The sequence below is a fragment of the Rhinopithecus roxellana genome, chromosome 2 (assembly GCF_007565055.1).
Source record: "Rhinopithecus roxellana isolate Shanxi Qingling chromosome 2, ASM756505v1, whole genome shotgun sequence".
NCBI lineage: Eukaryota > Metazoa > Chordata > Mammalia > Primates > Cercopithecidae > Rhinopithecus > Rhinopithecus roxellana.
In genome coordinates, this window is record NC_044550.1 from 60301095 (window position 1) to 60322592 (window position 21498).

Here is a 21498-nt window from a genome sequence, read left to right on the forward strand (position 1 = left end):
GAAAATAATGATTTGAAATGACAATAAAACCATAGAAACCTAAGCAAGACTAATATCTATGGAAATATATTAATTGTCTGGTTGGACCTATTAACTTTTTACATACTTAATCATCCTGGAGACATTAATTTATAGGCCCAGACTCATAACAACATGGTAATGATTGAGGTAAATTGCCTCGAATTTGCTCCTTTTAAAACACTGTTGTGAATTTATAGAATTATGTCATCCACTTGAAAGTTTACAATATTTTAGATAAATATAGACTCAAGTAAGCCTATTATTTAGTTCAGGGATTCATAAATTATGTATATTGTAGGAAAATTTTGTATTTATATGGGAATATGTTTTATTTTCTGGAGAAAGGATCTACAAGTTTCATTGGATTCCTCAAGGGCTCCAGGATACACACATGGCCTGGCTGACACCCCAAGCTGCCTTATTTGAGCAGCAGGTGTCACTACTGCTGTTCATAAGGGCCCTCAGGGCTCTCCTTAAAGCAGACATGGCAAGTAACTTATTAATATAAATATTAGTATTATGTCTGTGTAAAACCAAGAATACAAGTTTTAAGGAAAGCCCTCCTTCTTTAGGCAAGATTTTTTAAACTCACCAATACAGAAAGTCTTTTTATTCTCCTTCACATATTGTCCTTTGCTCTTAAACAGTGATAGGTCATGTGAGTATAGATTTGAGTGCCATTTTCATCAGCTTTTTATGATATTTTTTGTAAGAAGTGTTTTCTGATTCTTATAATCATAAAATAATAAATATTACTATTTATTTTCCTGTTTCAACTTAAAGGGTTAAATATACAAGCTTTCAAAAACACTGTATGCAATGTTCTTTAGAGTTGTGTGACTCAGTATGTCCAGCCCTTAAATTTCATATTTGAAATTGTTCATTGATTCAAAAGAAAGTAATCGTGGGAGTTATCACTGTTTATTTGAATTTCTGAGGTCAAAACCTGTGAAAAATGATACTTGGACATTTCTTCCAAAAGTTTGATCTTTAATTGTTTAGCACAATGCTATGAATTTGCCTAAATACTAAGGTAGTATTAGCAGATACTTTCTTGTAGCATAGTTGAAACAGAGGCTTCTGGGACTATAAGGAACAGCGAAGGGGCTATTCTTCCTGTTAATGCCTGGAAAGACTTTGGGAATAATTAGATTGTACTATCAGTTATAAACTGTCAGTTATAAATATCTTAGCAAGGTGTATGTGTGTGGGGGTGTGTGGGGGGGAGTGTGTGTGTGTGAGAGAGAGAGTGAGTCCTCGGATCTTATCACAGTATCACCATCCTCTACTACATGAAGGGATTATTCTTCCTGTTAATGCCTGGGAAGACTTTGGGAGTAATTAGATTGTATTATCAGTTATAAACTGTCAGTTATAAATATCTTAGCAAGGTGTGTGTGTGTGTGTGTGAAAGAGAGAGAGAGAGAGAGAGGCCTCAGGTCTTACTTATCACGATTTCACCATCCTCTACTACATGAAGCCCCATCTCATGTGTATTAGTTTGCTGGGGCTGATGTAACAAAGTACCACAAACTGGATGGCTTAGACAACAAATATTTATTGTCTCACAGTTCTGGAGGCAACAGGTTTGAAATAAAGGTGTTGGCAAGGTTGGTTCCTTCTGAGGGCTGTGAGAGAGGATGTGTTCTATGTCTCTCCCCTAACTTCTGGTAGTTCTCTGGCAGTCTTTGTCTTTCTTGGCTTCTACTGTATCACTCCTATGTCTGCCTTCAACTTCACATTTCGTTCTTGCTGTGCATATGCCTATGCCAAATTTCCCCTTCTTAAAGAACATCAATCATACTGAATCAAAGGCCCACCCTACTCCAGTATGGCCTCATCTTAACTAATTCCATACAAAAGGACCCTATTTCCAAATAAGGTCACATTCTTAGGTACTGGGGGTTAGGAATTCAGAATGTGAATTTGGGGGGACACAATTCAACCCACAACACCATATCACAAAACAAGTGACAATATTGAACATAATCATGACTTTTGTTGTTTACCTTTACAAATAAGAATTTGTACTTACGAATATTTACAGGCATTTACAAATGTTTTTATTTTACAGAAATATTTTTGGTGTTTATACTGCCACAGAGAAAATAACAATGTCTTGGTTCCAGCTTTCTTAGCTGAATGTTTGGTTGTAATATTTGTATAAATATCTGTATTTCCCACTAGACTTATGGGGTGAATATGGCATGATGTTTACTGTCACACAGTCAGGATCTAATTGACTTGCAACTGGTAAGTTTTCAATATTTATTGAATGAATGAATAAGTAAGCTATTATATTGTATACACTTAAATATGAGTGTAGGTGGCATTGAAAGCCTAATTTTTTTTTTTTTTGAGATGGAGTCTGGCTCTGTCAGCCAGGCTGAAGTGCAGTAGCACCATCTCGGCTCACTGCAACCTCTGCCTCCTGCATTCAAATGATTTTCCTGCCTCAGCCTCCAGAGTAGCTGGGATTACAGGTGGGCACCACCACGCCTGGCTGATTACTTGTATTGTTAGTAGAGACGGGGTTTTACCAGGTTGGCCAGGCTAGTCTCGCACTCCCAACCTTAGGTGATCTACCTGTCTCAGCCCTCAAAGTGCTGGGATTACAGGTGTGAACCACTGCGCCCGGCCGAGACTTTAATTTTGATTTGGAGTTGCAGCTACTGAATATACAGGAAGGATAGTGTGTGTGTGTGTGTGTGTGTGTGTGTGTGTGTGTGTGTGTGTGTGATGTGCTCACCCCGAAAAGATGCTATTTCAGCAACCATTAATTTAATCACAGTCTTTCTGTATGTGTAATGCAGACAATTGCTTATAAAAGGTCAGTTCAGTTCTGTTTTTCTGGTCATTGTAAATTTTACAACAATGAAAAATATTTTCCATTACATTTAAGTAAGTTAATTCTAAATTTTATTTAGTTTCTATAAAACTTAGCTACTTAGTTACAAAATACAATTTATCTGTAGAAACATTTTTAATATTCAGTTTAGTTAGCAGAAATACCTCTTGACATGAATAATTAAGAAAAGTAAGGCATTTGATTGAATATTTTACTATTATTACTTCATATTTATAGATCCCATTTTATTTATATTAAATAATACTCTTTAGACACTTTTAGGTTTTCTTTTAGAAATATGCTACCAAAAGCCAGTGTCATATTCACAGAGAAACATTAAAAATATTGTTTAGTCATAATACAAGGATGTCTACTATCACCACTATTATCCACATTTATTTTTTATGAAAGTACTATTCAATTAGACAAAAAAATAAAATTGTAAGTAGGAAATAGCGATGCAAAGTTATCTTTATTTGCAAATGGTATGACTTTATACCTAAAAAAAATTGAAAAAACTATTGGAAACAATATGAAAATTCACTAAGCTGAGTAGAAAATGTTATTAAAAATCAATAGTTTTTGTTTATGCAGTTGAAAATAGAGCAGGGAAAGGGATTTTTATTTAAAATAGCAATAAATTTTAAAATGTGCAAGACCTAAATGAAAAAAAAATTAAGAGATGTGAAAACATGAATCAGGGACCTCCCTCCTCCCTGTGCATGTGGCCGCACTACTGCTGCTTCTGGAGGGACTGCAAATGCTATCAGGGATACTGGTCTGGCAGTCAGAGAGGTCTCTGAGCTGACAGGATTTCCTGAAATGCTGTGAAAACTTTGTATCCTGAAATCCATGCTGGGATCCTGCTCATAATATTCCAAAAGGTAATGCTGATATGGCCAGGCCTGATTGTTGCCTGTGATCTCTATCCCTTCCTGAAGAGAGTGGCTTCTCCAGGTGTAACGGTTGAGAGGCTGTTAAGCAAATTTATACTGGTAGAGTAACCTTACTGAGAGATGCCACCAAAAACCACAATCCAGTGACAGTGGTATGTCAGAGGACTATGAGGCAGTGTCCACAGAGAGGCAGAGCTGTAAGAGTAAGGACACCTTCTTGGAGACTAGACACCAGTTAGCCTTGAAGGCATTCACATTCACTTATATGGCACAATATGATGAAGCAATTTCAGATTACCTCAGGAAACTAGTACAGTAAAGGAATATCTCAGATGCCCTTGCAGTATAGAATGATCCCTCCTCGGACTCCTGCGCAGGTAATACACACGGAAACCTAAGCTTTGCATCACAGTTCTAAATGGAGCCCCTGGATTGGTAAACTTGTGTGATGTTTTGAATGCCTGGCAGCTGGTGAAGGAACTCAAAGAGGCATTAGGCATTCTAGCTGCTGCCTTTTTCAAACATGTCAGCCTAGCAGATGCTGCTGTTGGGATTCCACTCAGTGAAAATGAGGCCAAAGTCTGCATATATCATAAGCAAAGACAAAAGAAAAATGAAAAATTGGGAAATACATGTAATGTGTATGTTAGCCACAGGGCTAATTTTCTTAATATGAAAAGAGCTCTCATGAATCAACAGAAAAAAGGAACAACTCAAAAGATAAGGCACATGAACCGGCAGTTCACAGAAAGACCACTGACATTGTGGCTGATGTGTAAATTAAAAAGATCTCAGTGTTCTCATGATGAAAGAAATTTTAATCACAGTAACAATAAGATAACATATTTCACCTAACAGGTTGGCAAAAATTTTTTTAATTTGACAAGAAACCAGTGTTGGCAAGGATAAGGGACAACCTAAATATTGATGAGAGTATAAATGGTGGCAATCATTTTCATAGGTAGTTTATCAATAAGCTGACAATTTTTTTTGAGACAGGGTCTTTCTCTGTTGCCCAGGCTGGACTGCAGTGGACGACCTCCTGGGGTCAGGCAGATCCTCCCACCTCAACCTCCCAAATAGCTGGAACTACAGGTGTGCACTGTGATGCCTGGCTAATTTTTTAATTTTTTTTGTAAAGACAGGGGTTGCACTATGTTGCCTCGGCTGCTCTCGAACTCCTGGGCTCAAGCACCCTTCCTGCCTTGGCCTCCCAAAGTGCCGGGATTACAGGTGTGAGTCACCACTCCTGGCCCCAAAATTGTTTGCATACCTTTTGTTACAATAGATTTACTTTCTAAAAATGTCCTTGGTATGTATGTATGTGTGTTTGTGTGTGTGTGTGCGAGAATGTGTGTGTCTGTATGTCTGTATGAATGTATGTATGTATTATATATAATCTTCATAGAAGGATGCAAAGATACACAGACACAGGTGTTCATTTTGATAAGGTAGGAACACCACATCAATACAAGAGAACAAATAGCTTTGTGCATAACAGGAAGAAACTGTCCATCATAGTAGGTAAGGGTATAGAGTCAGAATGCCATGATTCAACTCCTTCTCTGCAACTTACCTTCTGCATCATCTTGGGCAACTTTCTTCTTTTTGTACTTCAATTCTCCCATCTGTAAAATGGGAATAATAGTACTACTCCACCTCATAGAGTTATTGTAAGAATTAAGTGTAACATACTAGTAACAGTGACTGGCACAGAAATACTTGATCCATAAGCATTAGTTATATGATAACAATTATCCCCTTTGTTCTAAAAGGGGAGAAAGCTGCATAAATGTAAACTAGAAGTCAGAGGTCAACACAGGCAGCTTCTATTTTCATCCTAATCTAAACTTACAGTGGGTCTCAATTCTCCCCACAAGGAAACCTAGTATGCAAAATATTAGCACATATATTAGTCTGTTCTCACACTACTAATACATACCAAGAGTGGGTAATATATAAAGTGAAGAATTTTAATTGACTCACAGTTCTGCAGAACTGGGAAGGCCTCAGGAAACTTAACAATCATGGCAGAAAGGGGAAGCAAATATGTCTTTCTTCGCATGATGGCAGGAAGGAGAAGTGCAGAACGAAACAGGGAAATCCCCTTATAAAACCATTCAATCTCGGGAGAACTCACTATCATAAGAACAGTATGAGGGTAACCACACCCATGATTCAATTACCTCCCAACAGGTCCCCTCCCACAACACATGAGGATTATGGGAACTAGAATTCAAGGTGAGATTTGGGTGGGGACACAGTCAAACCATATCAACAAAGTAGATTGAAACACTGAGCAAATAACAAAGGATTGAAGGGAGATCCTGGACCCAATCGCATAGTTTGTCCATCTTCATTCAACCTGCCTCTTTTTCTTAGTTTGTCATTACCTCTTTATAATGTGGAGAGGATAGAGATTTTTCTGCCCACATCTCCCTCTTCCCTAACATTGTATCCATGTTTCTAGAAGCCAGCCTTTCTGGCTTTCTTTGATTTATATCTAGGTTCCATATTTTTTTCAAGTACATGTTTGTGGTTTTTAAAAAATATATATATCCATATATATACACATGTATATACATCTTTTGCCCATTTTTATCTATAGGGCTCATGCTTTCTCATCAAACTGTAACTCTTCATAAAAATTTTATTAGACCTTTGTCCAATCCTGTGCACATTTTACAGAAAATATTGTTAATCTAATTCAAGAAATACTTATTAGTTATTAAATTGTGAAAGATTTTTGAAATTTTTGAAATGCATGTCACTGACATGCACCAAAATAAAAGTTCCCATTTTCCCTAGAGTTTCACTGCTAATACTATCAGACTGGCTGTCTTATTTTTAAGCATAAATTCCATGTTGGAAAGAGAAGCTTTATATTCAAATAATGTAATCAATCACTAAAAGTTTTCAGATATTAAGTATATGGGCTGGGTGCGGTGGCTCACAGCTGTAATTCCAGCACTTTGGGAGGCCAAGGCTGGTGGATCACTTGAGCCCAGGAGTTCAAGACCAGCTTGGGCAACATGGTGAAATCCTACCTCTACAAAAATACAAATATATACGTATATATATATATATATAGAGAGAGAGACAGAGACAGAGAGAGACAGACAGTGTCTTGCTCTGTCACCAAGGCTGGTGTATAGTGGTACAATCTCAGTTCACTGCAGTCTCAACCTCCCAGGCTCAAGCCATCCTCCCACCTCTCAGCCTCCCGAGTAGCTGGAGTGGATGAGACTACAGGTGTGTGCCACCATGCCCAGATAATTTTTGCATTTTTTGTATAGATATGGTTTCACCATGTTGCCCAAGGTGGTCTCGAACTCCTGGGCTCAAGTGATCAGCCAGCCTTGGCCTTCCAAAGTGCTAGAATTACAGCTGTGAGCCACTGCGCCCAGCCCATATGCTTAATATATGAAAACTTTTAGTGATTGATTACAGTATTTGAATATAAAGCTTCTCTTTCTAACATGCAATTTATGCTTAAAAATAAGACAGCCGGTCTGATTCCTAAAAATTTGATCTTAATTTTCTCAACAAATGCCAAAAATCATCTCAGTCAAAGTTAATGAAAGGTAAAATGAGTACTATAGAAAGTATATCAGGTGTCCACAGATTGGGCTGCAAAGAATCAAATTATTATGTTTGGAAGTTTTGGTTACTTCTGTCGCTGCAGTTGGTAGGCTTCTCCTCTAAAATGCTGCCATGAATATGACATCAGGCCAATTGACCCAGTTCTCTTCTCCTTCTCCTTCTTCTTCTCCTCCTCCTCCCCCTCCCCCTTCCCCACCCTGTCCCTCTTCCCCTCCTCCTCCCCCCTTTCCCCCCTCCCTTTCCCTCTCCTCCTCCTTCTTCTTCCAGCAAATATCAAATTTGGAGAGACAATCTGGTAGGTTTAGCTGGGTAAGGGGTCTGTCTACCTCTAGCTTGGTCACCTGTGGTTGGAGGGTCAGGGTATTGTAGTACTGACAGGACCACTGAAGCTTCACACCTCCATTTTAGGGGTCATTCCAGGAGAAGGGAGCAGCCCTCCCAGAGGTGTTCATTACACTCTTAATGGTTGTGGGTCTTAATGTGACAAAAGCAGAAGAGCAGTCTCTATCTTTTCTTAGCTCTTGTGATCTCCATCCAGTTGGAGGAGAAAATGTCCTACGCCTTATTACCATGCTCTATGTCAGCTCCCACAAGAAAAGGAAAGTGACATCTAAGCCAGTAGAGGGAGACATTCCACAAGAGATGGCGTCATCTCCTATTTCTTCCCCATCATATGCATTCCCACTAAAGATGAGTAACCAATTGCAGGTGGCGCCACTGCACTGATTTCAGGCTTGCCCCAGGAGCTCTGGTCCAGCCTGGCCTACAGCTCTTCAGTGTTAATTTTCCTTTGGATAGTGGTTCTCAAACTGTTTTTCAAGGTAACACAAGGAAAATACGTACAGAGACTAACAACTTATTCAAAACCTATGCCTATTTAGACAACGAGAATCAGTATTCCTTTTAGTCATTCGTCCATTTGTATATTCATGAATTTGCTCAACCAGTATTTATTAAATACTGGCTATGTGCCAGGTGCATGATATAAACTGTACAGTCATTCAAACCAAGTTTCAAGTCTAAAAGCTCTTTTCCTTGGAAGTTCCTTTCCCCCTGAAGGAAGTTAGGTCCTTAAGTTACCAGTCCCAAAGCCTCACCTCCCCCAATCTTAGGCTCAACACTAATTATTGTAAGTGGTTTTCATTTTCTGTCTTTCCTTTTAGACTTAAGGCTTCGCTAAGGTCTCCCGGGCCCCTAGCAAACTACCTGCTATGAAGTAGATGCTCTGTAAATAGTTGTTAAGCCCAAATTGCCTTGTGCTATGAAGACTGGGCCTGACATGAGTTGTAAAAGTATCAACAAGTATATTGACAATTGGTATCGGCAAGTCTTTGCCCTTCGAGCCAGAGAGCCGCTGGGCAGGACAGATTATCTCTGTTTTCTCTGTCACTGATTTACTACTCTTAACTTATGTAACGACATCAGCTAATATGAAGAACACTGCACTAGTGACCTCAAAATAACTGAACAAATAGTACTCCCTTTCCCCTCCACCAATGGCATCAACATTCTAAAAAAATTTAAGCATCTTAGTAAGCGGTGTCTCTGCAAATATATTTCTTCCCTGAAAACATGATCATGTACTTTGCAATAGTAGGCAATTCAGAGTGGTAGTGTAACTGTATATAACTCTACAGAAAAAAAAGACGTATCTAACAAGAACTAGAATTAAAGAAACTCGTTATCACTGCATTGCACATGCCTCACACAGACATGAATGCCTATACCCATGTATGAGGGTAAAAAGATAAGTGAAAGTAAGGGCTATGAGTGAGTGTGTCAACCTGATACATTATAGTTCCAAGATGACAGGCTGGCCAAAAACTCCAAAAGAACAAACAAATGAAAAGCAGGTAGAGGTAAATTTTTATAATGTTTATATACTGTTGGGCAATATGATGTAATGGGCACAGAATGTGGACTGTAGTTAGACAGACACGGGTCAAGTCCTCATACCAGCGCCTACTACCTATACACTCTGGGGTAGTTTACTTAACCTCTCTGAATCTGTTTCATCATCTGTAGAACACAGTGGTTTCAAGAATTAAATATGGTAAATGACTACCCTAATTTGGCATCTGAGGCATGTACCAATGATGGCTAGTTCACTCATTCATCCTGTAATTATGTATTGAAAGCCTACTATGTCTGTCTTGCTTACCAATGCATTCCCAGCCCCAATCACACTACCTGTCATTGAGGAGACTCTCAAGAACTATTTGTAAGATGAATGTTAAGTCTGTGCTGTTATGGTGCATACATGCTAGATTTCTTCCATCTTCCTTCTGACCATGGGAAGAATGCCAGTCAGAGTAGAACAAAGTAGGAAAGTAAAGGAACTACTTCACTTTAGTGTTGATCAAGAGTCTATTATATACTAGAAAAAACTTCACAAATTTACAGACTTCTGAAAGTTAAATGATGATTCTACTGTTAGTTGATCAAACATCAGTCATTGAAAATGTACTAATATGTTACCTCAAAAGAAAAAAAAATTGTTATAGTTTTCTTAACAGATAATTCTTTTTAAATCAGCATGAATCTGTACACCGTTAAAATAAAATCCTGTCCAGATTATTAAAATAAACTTTGCTATCAGTTATATTTTCATGGTAAATATTCCTGCGTATATTTTGATTAATATCCACATACATATTTGTTTTTTCTGCCAGATCATTTATCCCTTTAAGAAACATTAAAACTAAACAAAAAACTCTCAAAATATATTGTTTACTCAGTGCTAATAAAGGGAACACAAATTTGGAAAGACGCAAGTGAATTTTTTTTTAAATTTAAACTGAGTACTTTGTCTCTGTTAAGCTGAGTTAAAAGAATTTGGGAGGACAACATATGCTACCAAGAGAAGAATTTGTTTCTAGGAATCCGAGTTAAAAGAATTTGGGAATGCACTGTCTGCTACCTAGAGAAGAAAGAAGTGTAGTGGGTCTCACACCATTCTCAAGACTCTGTTTCAAAGCATTGTTTCAGTACTTTGCTGATCCAAACCCTGATAACCTGCTATCTTTTTAATAAAATAATTTTTAAATTTAATGAGAAAGTTTCACTTTCCATACAAAAAGCAGAAAAATGCTTTGAATCAATGCACTTACTGAGATGTGGATTACTGACTGGTGTTCCTATCGATTCTTGTAGGAGTTATTAATCCTGATTGCAACACACAAGTGAACAGACAAGAGAGATAAATGTTGTGGCTTATGGGAAATGAAGGAAAATGGGCCTCATTTAGTCTGTGAGCATACTAATCGAAATAGATGTATGAAGACTTCACTGATGTTAAAATAACATTGTTTTTTATAAATACTGGAATATAAACTATATAATAATAAAATAGAATGTTAAAGATGTATTTAATCATCATCATAATTTTGATTCAGAAATCTATAATTTATCAGTTATCTTAATAATGTGTAGAATTTGCTGAACATTTTACCTTATGCGAATTAAGGACAAAATATAAATGTTCAGAGCAAAAAAAAAAGTCTTTCTGATGTTTGTCCTTCATAGAATAGGATATGAATTGTTATTTTATTATTTTGATTAATGTCTAAAACAAAAGATAAACACATTATGATATAACATTACTCTTGATTTTAATGATCCCTTTTGAAATAGAATTATGTGATTGTCACTAAACATAAGCATTTATGGTATATCATTAATGAGTCACTATTTTAATGGTTGCTTTGTGAATAGGTCAAATTTACTAAGCTTAGATTTGTTTTCTCACATATTCTTTGTGAGCTTGTACAGTTTCGACATTAATTTACCAGAAATAAGATACACATCTCTCTTTTAGGAATGCCCCAACTTCCCATCATTTTGTCCAATTAAATGGATTGAAGATACTTAATGTTTCTAAACTAGACCAACAGAGAATAATAGTTGTATGACAAGTAAATAAGTTTTGCTGGGAAGATGTTGCTTAAGTGATAAAATGGTTCAGCCAACAAGCGAACCAAAAATTAACTATTAACTAAGGAAAGGTAACCATTTCTAAAGTCACTCCTAGCAGAGTACTCAGATATATATAGGATTGAAGATCTCTCAGTTAAGTCTACATGAAAAGGATGGTTTCTTGGAGCTTCCACAAATTTAAAACCATGAAACATCTATTATTGCTACTATTGTGTGTTTTTCTAGTTAAGTCCCAAGGTGTCAACGGCAATGAGGAGGTGAATTTTTTAAAGCATTATTATATTATTAGTAGTATTATTAATATAAGATGTAACAATCATATTATGTGAATAGTTATTTCAATGAAATTAGCATTGCTTACAGTTATGAAATTGAATTGTTAACCTTTGATTTATTGTATTTAAAGAATGTTTCATAGTATTTCTTATATAAAAACAAAGTAATTTCTTGTTTTCTGGTTTATCACCTGTGTTTTCTTAAGATGAAGATGGTTTAGCTAATGTAAGATGTGCTTTTCTCACTTGCTATCCTGAGTACTGTGATTTTCATTTACTTCTAGCAATACAGGATTACAATTAAGAGGACAAGATCTGAAAATGTCACAAACTATAAAATAATAAAAGAGCAGTATTTTAAAATAAAAAAATACTGGTGGTAGGTAGATTGTTCTTTGGTGAGGGAAGGTAATATATTGTTACTGAGATTATTATTTATAAAAATTATAACTAAGCCTAAAAGCAAAATACATCAAGTATAATGATAGAAAATGAAATATTGCTTTTTTCAGATGAAAAAATTTAAATTAGAGGTACTGTGTATTGTTATTATTAATAGTTATGAAGCACGGTTCAGTCTAATTTATTTGTAGAACAGTTTGTCCTCAACTATTATTTTTGCTGAATTATTGCTGCTAATTTGCAGTTACTAAAAATACAGAAATGCGTTTAGGACAATGAATATTTAAGAAATTTAAATTTTATCATCAAATGTATCTTAGCCAAATTTCTTTTTTTTTTTTTTTTTGAGACAGAGTCTCCCTCTGTGGCCCAGGCTGGAGTGCAGTGGCTCAATCTTGGCTCACTGCAAGCTCCACCTCCCGGGTTCACGCCATTCTCCTGCCTCAGCCTCCCGAGTAGCTGGGACTACAGGCACGCACCACCATGCCCGGCTAATTTTTTGTATTTTTAGTAGAGACGGGGTTTCACGTGTTAGCCAGGATGGTCTTGATCTCCTGACCTCGTGATCCACCCACCTCGGCCTCCCAAAGTGCTGGGATTACAGGCGTGAGCCACCGCGCCCGGCCCAAATTTCTTACATATAGCATAGTATTAAACTAGAAATAAGAATACACAGTAATATTTAAATGAAGTGATTCATTTTGGATCATTATTGAGTTTCAAGGGAACCTCAGTGTTCTAATTATCAGACTCGACATGTAAGAACATATAGTTAATCTGCTTGTATGTGTAAAAACATATGGTTAATCTGGTTAAGTCTGGTTAATCATATTAGGTAAGAAAAATATAAAGAATATGTAAGACTAAATTTTTGTAAAGTACTCTGCAAACCATTTTCACATTTCTGTTTACCAACTAATCCTCACAGAGATAGTTTAGTAGTTTAGGGGTTTTGATTATTCAACAAGTGGCCTTCATAATTTCTTTAAGTGTTTTTCTTTAAGTATATAATTTCTTTAAGTATTTTTTAAAATTTCGTTTTCTCTAGTAAAGTCAGACCATGCATGCTACCTCTCTAGTGGCACTCTTAAATTAAAAGAAAATAATTTTCTCCTGTTATAATTTTATTTGTAATAAACAGATGAATCACATTTCTTAAAATCTGTTTTAGAGAGGGTAAGCTCTGACTAGGACGATGCCTTCAATGTGAAATATGTATATATCCTCCAAATCTTTACATATTAAGGATATATATAGTTAACCGGTTAAACAGGAACATCTGGAGCCAGCCTGGCTGGGTTTTAATCCTAGCACCATCTTACTAAATGTTAAATAATATTATAACCTAATGAATAAATGACAATACAATTCCAAATAGAGTTCATCTGATGACTTCTAGACTCACAAAATTGCAAGAGAGCTCAGTTGTTGCTCAGTTGTTCCAAATCATGTCATTTGTTAATTTATAATTAAGATCCAAAGGATGTAGCTACTGACAAAAATATATGAGAATGTAGTTAATCCAAATCAAAACTTTCCTATTGCAATGCATATTTTCTGCCTCATTATCTTTTAATGTAATATTTTAAGTTAGCAAGTAATTTGAATTATAATGCACAAGGCTTGATAATTATTTTAAATACAAGAAAATCATGGTGTTTCATAAAGAAATCATGTAGGAAATTTCAAGATAATGGTTTAACCAATAATTTTGTTGATAGAAGATAAGACTAAAAGTGAACTTAGCAGTGGAGAGGCCACTTAAACTGTAGTACTTGTTATGTGTGAATTCAATAAAAATAATAATGAGCACTTATTATTGCCAAGTACTGTTCTGAGGGTACCATATGCGATAAGTTATTTAATCCTTACAATAATCTTGTAAGGCAGATTCAAACTGTCATTACACTTATCTGACAGATGAGAAAACTGGGGCACAGATAAAGCAACTTGCCTAAGGTCCCATAGCTAGTGAGAGGTAGGGTCAAGACTTACAAGCAGCCTAGCTCCAGAGTACCTTATGAGGGTCAAAGATTGTCTTATTACAAATAAATTCTAAGAAGAATCAACCTTTAATAAGTCTTTAATGTCTCTTAAATATGTTTGTATATGAGTCTAATCATCAGTTCACAAAAATGAAAGTAGGGAAGTGATTAACAATAATCATAGGAATCTAACAATCCAAGTGGCTTGAGAATATTCATTCTTCTTGACAGTATAGATTCTTTGCAATTTTGTGTGTTCCTATGTATGTTTTAGGAATATGAAGTCATTATTATTCATAATCTGATACAACTTTCTCCTTAGGCCTCTCTTTAAAAACTACATTGCATCATAGCTTTTTGTGCAGTTGGTCTTTCTACTGTTACTAAACAGTAAGCAACCTACAGATTCACTATCACCAACCAGTCAGTTGATGAATCTTAAGCAAATCATCAAGCTTGTGATAACCTAAATTATGAAATGAGGATGTTGAAATAGTTACATTCCAAACCTTCTATAACACTCTGCATTTTATTTCTGCCTCGATCCTTGTAGGGCCTCTTCGGTGGCCGCGGTCATCGACCCCTTGACAAGAAGAGAGAAGAGGCTCCCAGCCTGAGGCCTGCCCCACCGCCCATCAGTGGGGGTGGCTATCGGGCTCGTCCAGCCAAGACAGCTGCCAGTCAAAAGAAAGTAGAAAGAAAAGCCCCTGATGCTGGAGGCTGTCTTCACGCTGACCCAGACCTGGTGGGTGCACTGATGTTTCTTGCAGTGGTGGCTCTCTCATGCAGAGAAAGCCTGTAGACATGGCAGTCTCCTAATGTTTCATTGACCTGCATTACCATCATTGTTATTTTGTTTGTTTATTTTGGAAATAAAATTCAAAACATAAACATATTGGGCCTTGGGTTAGGCTTTCTTTCTTGTTTTCTTTGGTCTGGGCCCAAAATTACAAATTAGGATATGTGGGTGCCACCTTTCCATTTGTATTTTTCCCACTGCCTTTGTTCAGTTGGTAAAATTTTCATAGCCCAATTATATTTCTTCTGTAGTAAGGAATATTTTAAATCTCCACGAGAGTATGATGATGACTTTCAAATTTCTGGTCTTACAGAAAACCAAGTAGTAAGTTTTTATGTTGCCTAATCATATTGCTGAATTTTCCTATGTGCTATTTTAACAAATGTCCATGACCCAAATCCTTCATCTAATGCCTGCTATTTTCTTTGTTTTTAGGGGGTGTTGTGTCCTACAGGATGTCAGTTGCAAGAAGCTTTGCTACAACAGGAAAGGCCAATCAGAAACAGTGTTGATGAGTTAAATAACAATGTGCAAGCTGTTTCCCAGACCTCCTCTTCTACCTTTCAGTACATGTATTTGCTGAAAGACATGTGGCAAAAGAAGCAGAAGCAAGTAAAAGGTAGATATCCTTGTGCTTTCCATTTGATTTTCAGCTATAAAACTGGAACTGTTGACTGCCACGAGAATGCATGGCTGTGAGATTAACATTTCTGGGTTAGTTAAATAGCATTCATACTGCTTTTGGGCACCTTCCCCTGCAACTTGCCAGATAAGCACTGTTCAGCTCTTATTCCAAGTCTGGCATCAGCAAGTATGATTTTCTATGAAAAATTCCACTATGACTCCTTATTTTAAGTATACAAGAAACTTGTGACTCAGAAGATAATATTCACAGAGTGGAAAAAAAACGCTAGCATTTAAAGTTTCAACATTTGAGGTTTTGAATGAGAGAGTTATCCATAATATATTCAATTGTATTGTGGATAATGACACCTAACCTGTGAATCTTGAGGTCAGAATGTTGAGTGCTGTTGACTTGGTGGTCAGGAAATAGCTAGTGCATGAGCCTGGCACAGGCATCTCAGTGAGTAGCATACCCACAGTTGGAAATTTTTCAAAGAAATCTTGAGATCTTATAAATTTCAAGGTTCTGCTATACTTACGTGAAATGGATAAATAAATCAAACATATCCACTCTATAAGATTGAACTTCTCAGATGGAAGACCCCAATACTGCTTTCTCCTCTTTTCCCTCACCAAAGAAATAAACAACCTATTTCATTTATTACTGGACACAATCTTTAGCTTTTACCTATGGTCAATTACTAGTATGGTAGTTAGGATATATGTTCATTTGTATATGTCATGGGCCAAATAATTTTCTATAAATATGACTATATATCATAACTGCTTGGTGGTAGCTCAGTGTTTATTAGTTTATTCTCAGAAAATCAAAATTGTATAGTTAAATACATTAGTTTTATGAGGCAAAAATGCTGACTATTTCTACATAATTTCATTTTTCCAGATAATGAAAATGTAGTAAATGAGTACTCCTCAGACCTGGAAAAGCACCAATTATATATAGATGAGACTGTGAATAGTAATATCCCAACTAATCTTCGTGTGCTTCGTTCAATCCTGGAAAACCTGAGAAGCAAAATACAAAAGTTAGAATCTGATGTCTCAGCTCAAATGGAATATTGTCGCACCCCATGCACTGTCAGTTGCAATATTCCTGTGGTGTCTGGCAAAGGTAACTGACTCATAAACATATTTCTAGAGAGTTCCAGAAGAACTCACACACCAAAAATAAGAGAACAACAACAGTAAAAATGTTGAGTGGATTTTCCCAACAGATCAGTAATGACGTTACAGTACATCACAAAAATATCCTTAGCTGGCTGTGTTTTGGCCCGGCCTGGTGCATTTACTGGTTTTGATGAGCAGGACGGGGCACAGGATAATAATGGTGGTAGTCTCAGGGGTGGCTGACATGTGCATCTGTGTACTGGCTTGAACAGATGGCAGAACCGCAGATAGATAAAGAAATTTCTCCGTCTTGTGTGTTCTGGAAGCTTATGGATATTCCAGGACACAAAAGGTGGGAGAAGAACTTTTTTCATCCTCTTAGCAGATAAACATCTTCAAAACTGGGCTGGATTTACAAAAGTAAAATGAAAATCTAATATTTGTTATATTATTCTCAAAGGTCTATAATAAAACATTCCTTAGTAACTTATGTAATGCTATCTTAAAGAATTGGTGACTAAAGACAAAGTAATTCTGTCATAAGCCCCTGAACATAATGTTGTCTTATGTTTGCAGAATGTGAGGAAATTATCAGGAAAGGTGGTGAAACATCTGAAATGTATCTCATTCAACCCGACAGTTCTGTCAAACCATATAGAGTATACTGTGATATGAACACAGAAAATGGAGGTAAAGTTTCGATAGTTGTTGACCTGTTGATCTATAATTATTTGGATGACATAAAATGCCAGGAAACAAGGCCAGGTGTGGTGGCTCATGCCTGTAATTCCAGCACTTTGGGAGGCCAAAGTAGACTGATCGGTTGAGCCTAGGAGTTTGAAACTAGCCTGGGCAACATAATGAGACCATGAGTCTACAAAAAAAAAACAAAAAAAAAAAAAAAAACAATCAGCTGGGTTGATAGTATGTGCCTGTAGTCCCAGCTATCCAGGAGACTGAGATCGGAGAATCACCTGAGCCCACAACCTGGAGGCTTGATCATGCTACTGCACTCTAGCCTGGGCAACAGAGGATAGTGAGATCCTGCTTAAAAAAAATAATAATAATAATAATTGAAAAGCCAGGAAACAAGACTTAGCTCTAATATCTGACATAGCTGACAATGAATAATTTGATTTGGAATTCAACCTGATATTAAAAAAGTTATAAAATATCTATAATTCACGATTTGGGATAAGATAAAGCACTTGTAGTTTTCAAAGATTTTACAAGTTTTTCTCTCATAGTTTATTTCCTTATTGTATCTATTTTAGAGCACCAAATATATAATAAATGCAGTGGACAGGGGATTCAGATATTCTTTTCAAAGTGACATTATTTGCTGTTGGTTAATATATGCTCTTTTTGTTTCTGTCAACCAAAGGATGGACAGTGATTCAGAATCGTCAAGATGGTAGCGTTGACTTTGGCAGGAAATGGAATCCATATAAACAGGGATTTGGAAATATTGCAACCAACACAGATGGGAAGAATTACTGTGGCTTACCAGGTAACAAACAGGCATGCAAAATAAAATCATTCTATTTGAAATGAGGTTTTTTTTTCATTAAAAAACATACATTGTTGGAAGCCTGTTTTAGGCAGTTAAGAGGAGTTTCCTGACAAAAATGTGGAAGCTAAAGATAAGAGAAGAAAGGCAGTGTTTAGTTTCCCCAAATTTTATTTTTGGTGAGGTTTTATTTTGTTTTTCTTTTAGGTGAGTATTGGCTTGGAAATGATAAAATTAGCCAGCTTACCAGGATGGGACCCACAGAACTTTTGATTGAAATGGAGGACTGGAAAGGAGATAAAGTAAAGGCTCTCTATGGAGGATTCACTGTACAGAATGAGGCCAACAAATACCAGATCTCAGTGAACAAATATAGAGGAACAGCCGGCAATGCCCTCATGGATGGAGCATCTCAGCTGACGGGAGAAAACAGGACCATGACCATTCACAATGGGATGTTCTTCAGCACGTATGACAGAGACAATGACGGCTGGTATGTGTGGCACTCTTTGCTCCTGCTTAAAAAATTCCACTAATATTACTACTTCCGAATCATTAACAATGTTTTTAATAGCTACTGTTTCCTGGGCACTTACTGTCAGCCACTGTACTGAGCTCTTTATGCATCACTCTAAAGCATTTCAAGTATAAGGTAGACATTATTATTCTCATTTTACAGATGAGGTTTACAGAGATTACAGTGACTTGTCCAATGTCACACAACTACCTAGAGATAGAACTAGAATTTGAGCACAGTTACTTTCTGAGTAATGAGCATTTAGATAAATACCTACATCTCTATATTCTAATGTGTATGTGAAAACTTTCATTTTCATTTCCAGGGTTCTCTGATACTAAGGGATGTAAAAGCTATTATTCCAGTATAAAGTAACCAATGCAGTCCCTAGATGGCTTGGCCACAAAGGCCCAGTTCTCTCTCTTTCTTGCTATAGGGCACAGGAGGTCTTTGGTGTATTAGTGTGACTCTATGTATAGCACCCAAAGGAAAGAGTACTGTGCACAAGAGTGTAGCACTCTTTTACGGGTAATCTGCAAAAAGTAACTTGACCACTGTAGTTCTGTTTCTAATAACCCCAAACACATTTTCTTTCAGGTTAACAGCAGATCCCAGGAAACAGTGTTCTAAAGAAGATGGTGGTGGATGGTGGTATAATAGGTGTCATGCAGCCAATCCAAATGGCAGATACTACTGGGGTGGACAATATAGCTGGGACATGGCAAAGCATGGCACAGATGATGGTGTAGTATGGATGAATTGGAAGGGGTCATGGTACTCAATGAAGAAGATGAGCATGAAGATCAGGCCCTTCTTCCCACAGCAATAGTCCCCAATACGTACATTTTTGCTCTTCTATATGTGACAACATTTTTGTACACTATGTTATTGTAATTTTCTTTAATACATTATATTCCTCTAAAACTCTCAAGCAGATGTGAGTGTGACTTTTTGAAAAAAGTATAGGATAAATTAAATTAAAAATAGCACATGATTTTCTTTTGTATTCTTCATTTCTCTTGCTCACCAAGAAGTAACTAAAAGTATAGTTTTGACAGAGTCAGTGTTCATGATTTAAATTCTAGTTGACTGTGAGAAGTTTCAAATAAGGAAGAGGGATTTTTTTTTATCCTTGTTGTAGGAAAACCTTGAGGAAAAGGAACAACTGATATTTAAAAGTCCACTTTAAAAACTATATTTATTTATGTAGGATCTGTCAAAGAAAACTTCCAAAAAGATTAATTAATTAAACCAGACTCTGTTGCAATAAGTTAATGTTTCCTTGTTTTGTAATCCACACATTCAGTGAGTTAGGCTTTGCACTCGTAAGGAAGGAGAAGCATTCACAACCTAAAACAGATAATAAACTGGTCTTGAATATTTGAAGATTTAAAATCTGACTCTAGGCCAGGCACGGTGGCTCACGACTATAATCCCAGCACTTTGAGAGGCCGAGGCAGGCAGATCACGAAGTCAGGAGTTCATGACCAGCCTGACCAATATGGTAAAATCCCGTCTCTACTAAAAATACAAAAATTAGCCGGGCGTGGTGGCTCGTGCCTGTAGTCCCAACTACTTGGGAGACTGAGGCAGGAGAATTGCTTGAACCTGGGAGGCGGAGGTTGCATTGGACAAGATGGCGACACTGCACTCCAGCCTGGGCTACAGAGTGAGACTCTGTCTCAGAAAAAAAAAAAAAAGACTCTACTCTACCATGGAAAAGCCACCACTCTGCCACTTAAATAGACATCGGGATCAGAGATTCCAAGAGGATAATCTGGGTCAAGTCTTCACCAAGTGTTTTTTAAGGAAAATAATGAAATGTGCTTATTGCCCATAGAAACGAGGTCTATTCTTGTCCTCAATTAGGCTGTTTTTTTTTTTTTTTTTTTTTTTTTTACATAGTTATACCAGAACTAAAGTAAAAGTGGCTTTTCTGTTCTTTCTAATTCTCCCTATGAAATGGGCATATCATCTCAACACTTCGCTCCAACTGCTCATGGGCAACCCTACGACCCTAGGTCCTTCACCCCTAGTGCATCATCATTGCCACCCATTTTTATGGTACTTATTGTTCTTAAGCTTATCCTCTTAATCTTTGCATGTAAGCAAAACTCATTAATTTATATCATGGAAATGCTACTCCTCTCTTTCATTACTTATCAAATCCAACTTTAACTTTTGACCTGGTTTCTCTGCCACAAGTTCTGTCCCACTGGAGCCTGTACTCACCTACCGCTTTGCCATCACAATTAATAGAAAACTCTCATCAAGTTACTTTCCTGCTTAACATTGGCTCCTTTGCTATCTATATCCAAATTTCTTAAATTCAAATTTTTCAGCTGGAGATTAAAATGGTCCCAGTACCATTTCCTGTTCCCTTCACTATAACCTACATTTTTGTCACAATAAGTTTTTCACCATTCCAGGACAGGTCAGGCCCTTTAAAAATTTCAACAGCTTATTGAGATATAATTGATATAAAAAAATCGTGCACATGTGTTGTGCTGGAGTCCTGTTGATTCCAACAGGGCTGGCATCGTGTCCAAGAAGAGATCCGGAGCCAGTGAATGGGACATAGGGTTTATTTAGGACTTAAATACAGATGTGGTCCAGTGGCAGTGGGCTGGACAGGACCATTACTATTTGTAAAGAGTATGCAGTTTATATAATATTTCTACTTAGCACTCTCCATCTAGCAACCTCCATTTAGCCCAAAATAAAAGACCTTGGTTCTTTGCACATCCTGCATTCCAAGGGACAGGCAGGGAGTTCAAGTGTCCTTCACAGATAAGAAGTGAATCTCTCTGGGTTGGCCATTCCCAGATTCCTTAGTTTAGGACTCTGAACACATATTCTTCTTAGACCATACAGTCATTCTCAGAGTATTCTTGAGTTATTGCCATCAGGTGCATCTGCCATACAAAGTGTTAAACATATACAATTTTATGATT

General features: G+C 36.9%; 1 protein-coding gene across 1 annotated transcript; it reads left to right on the forward strand.

Annotated features, from left to right (window-relative positions):
- Positions 1 to 11413: 11413 nt before the first annotated feature.
- Positions 11414 to 19814, forward strand: FGB (fibrinogen beta chain). The gene is made up of 8 exons (XM_010356866.1): positions 11414 to 11561; positions 14520 to 14711; positions 15201 to 15384; positions 16294 to 16521; positions 17094 to 17207; positions 17902 to 18027; positions 18235 to 18520; positions 19142 to 19814. Exons 1-8 carry the CDS (start codon positions 11448 to 11450, stop codon positions 19371 to 19373), a joined length of 1476 nt encoding a protein of 491 aa, XP_010355168.1. The 5' UTR covers positions 11414 to 11447; the 3' UTR covers positions 19374 to 19814.
- The last annotated feature ends 1684 nt before the right edge of the window (positions 19815 to 21498 follow it).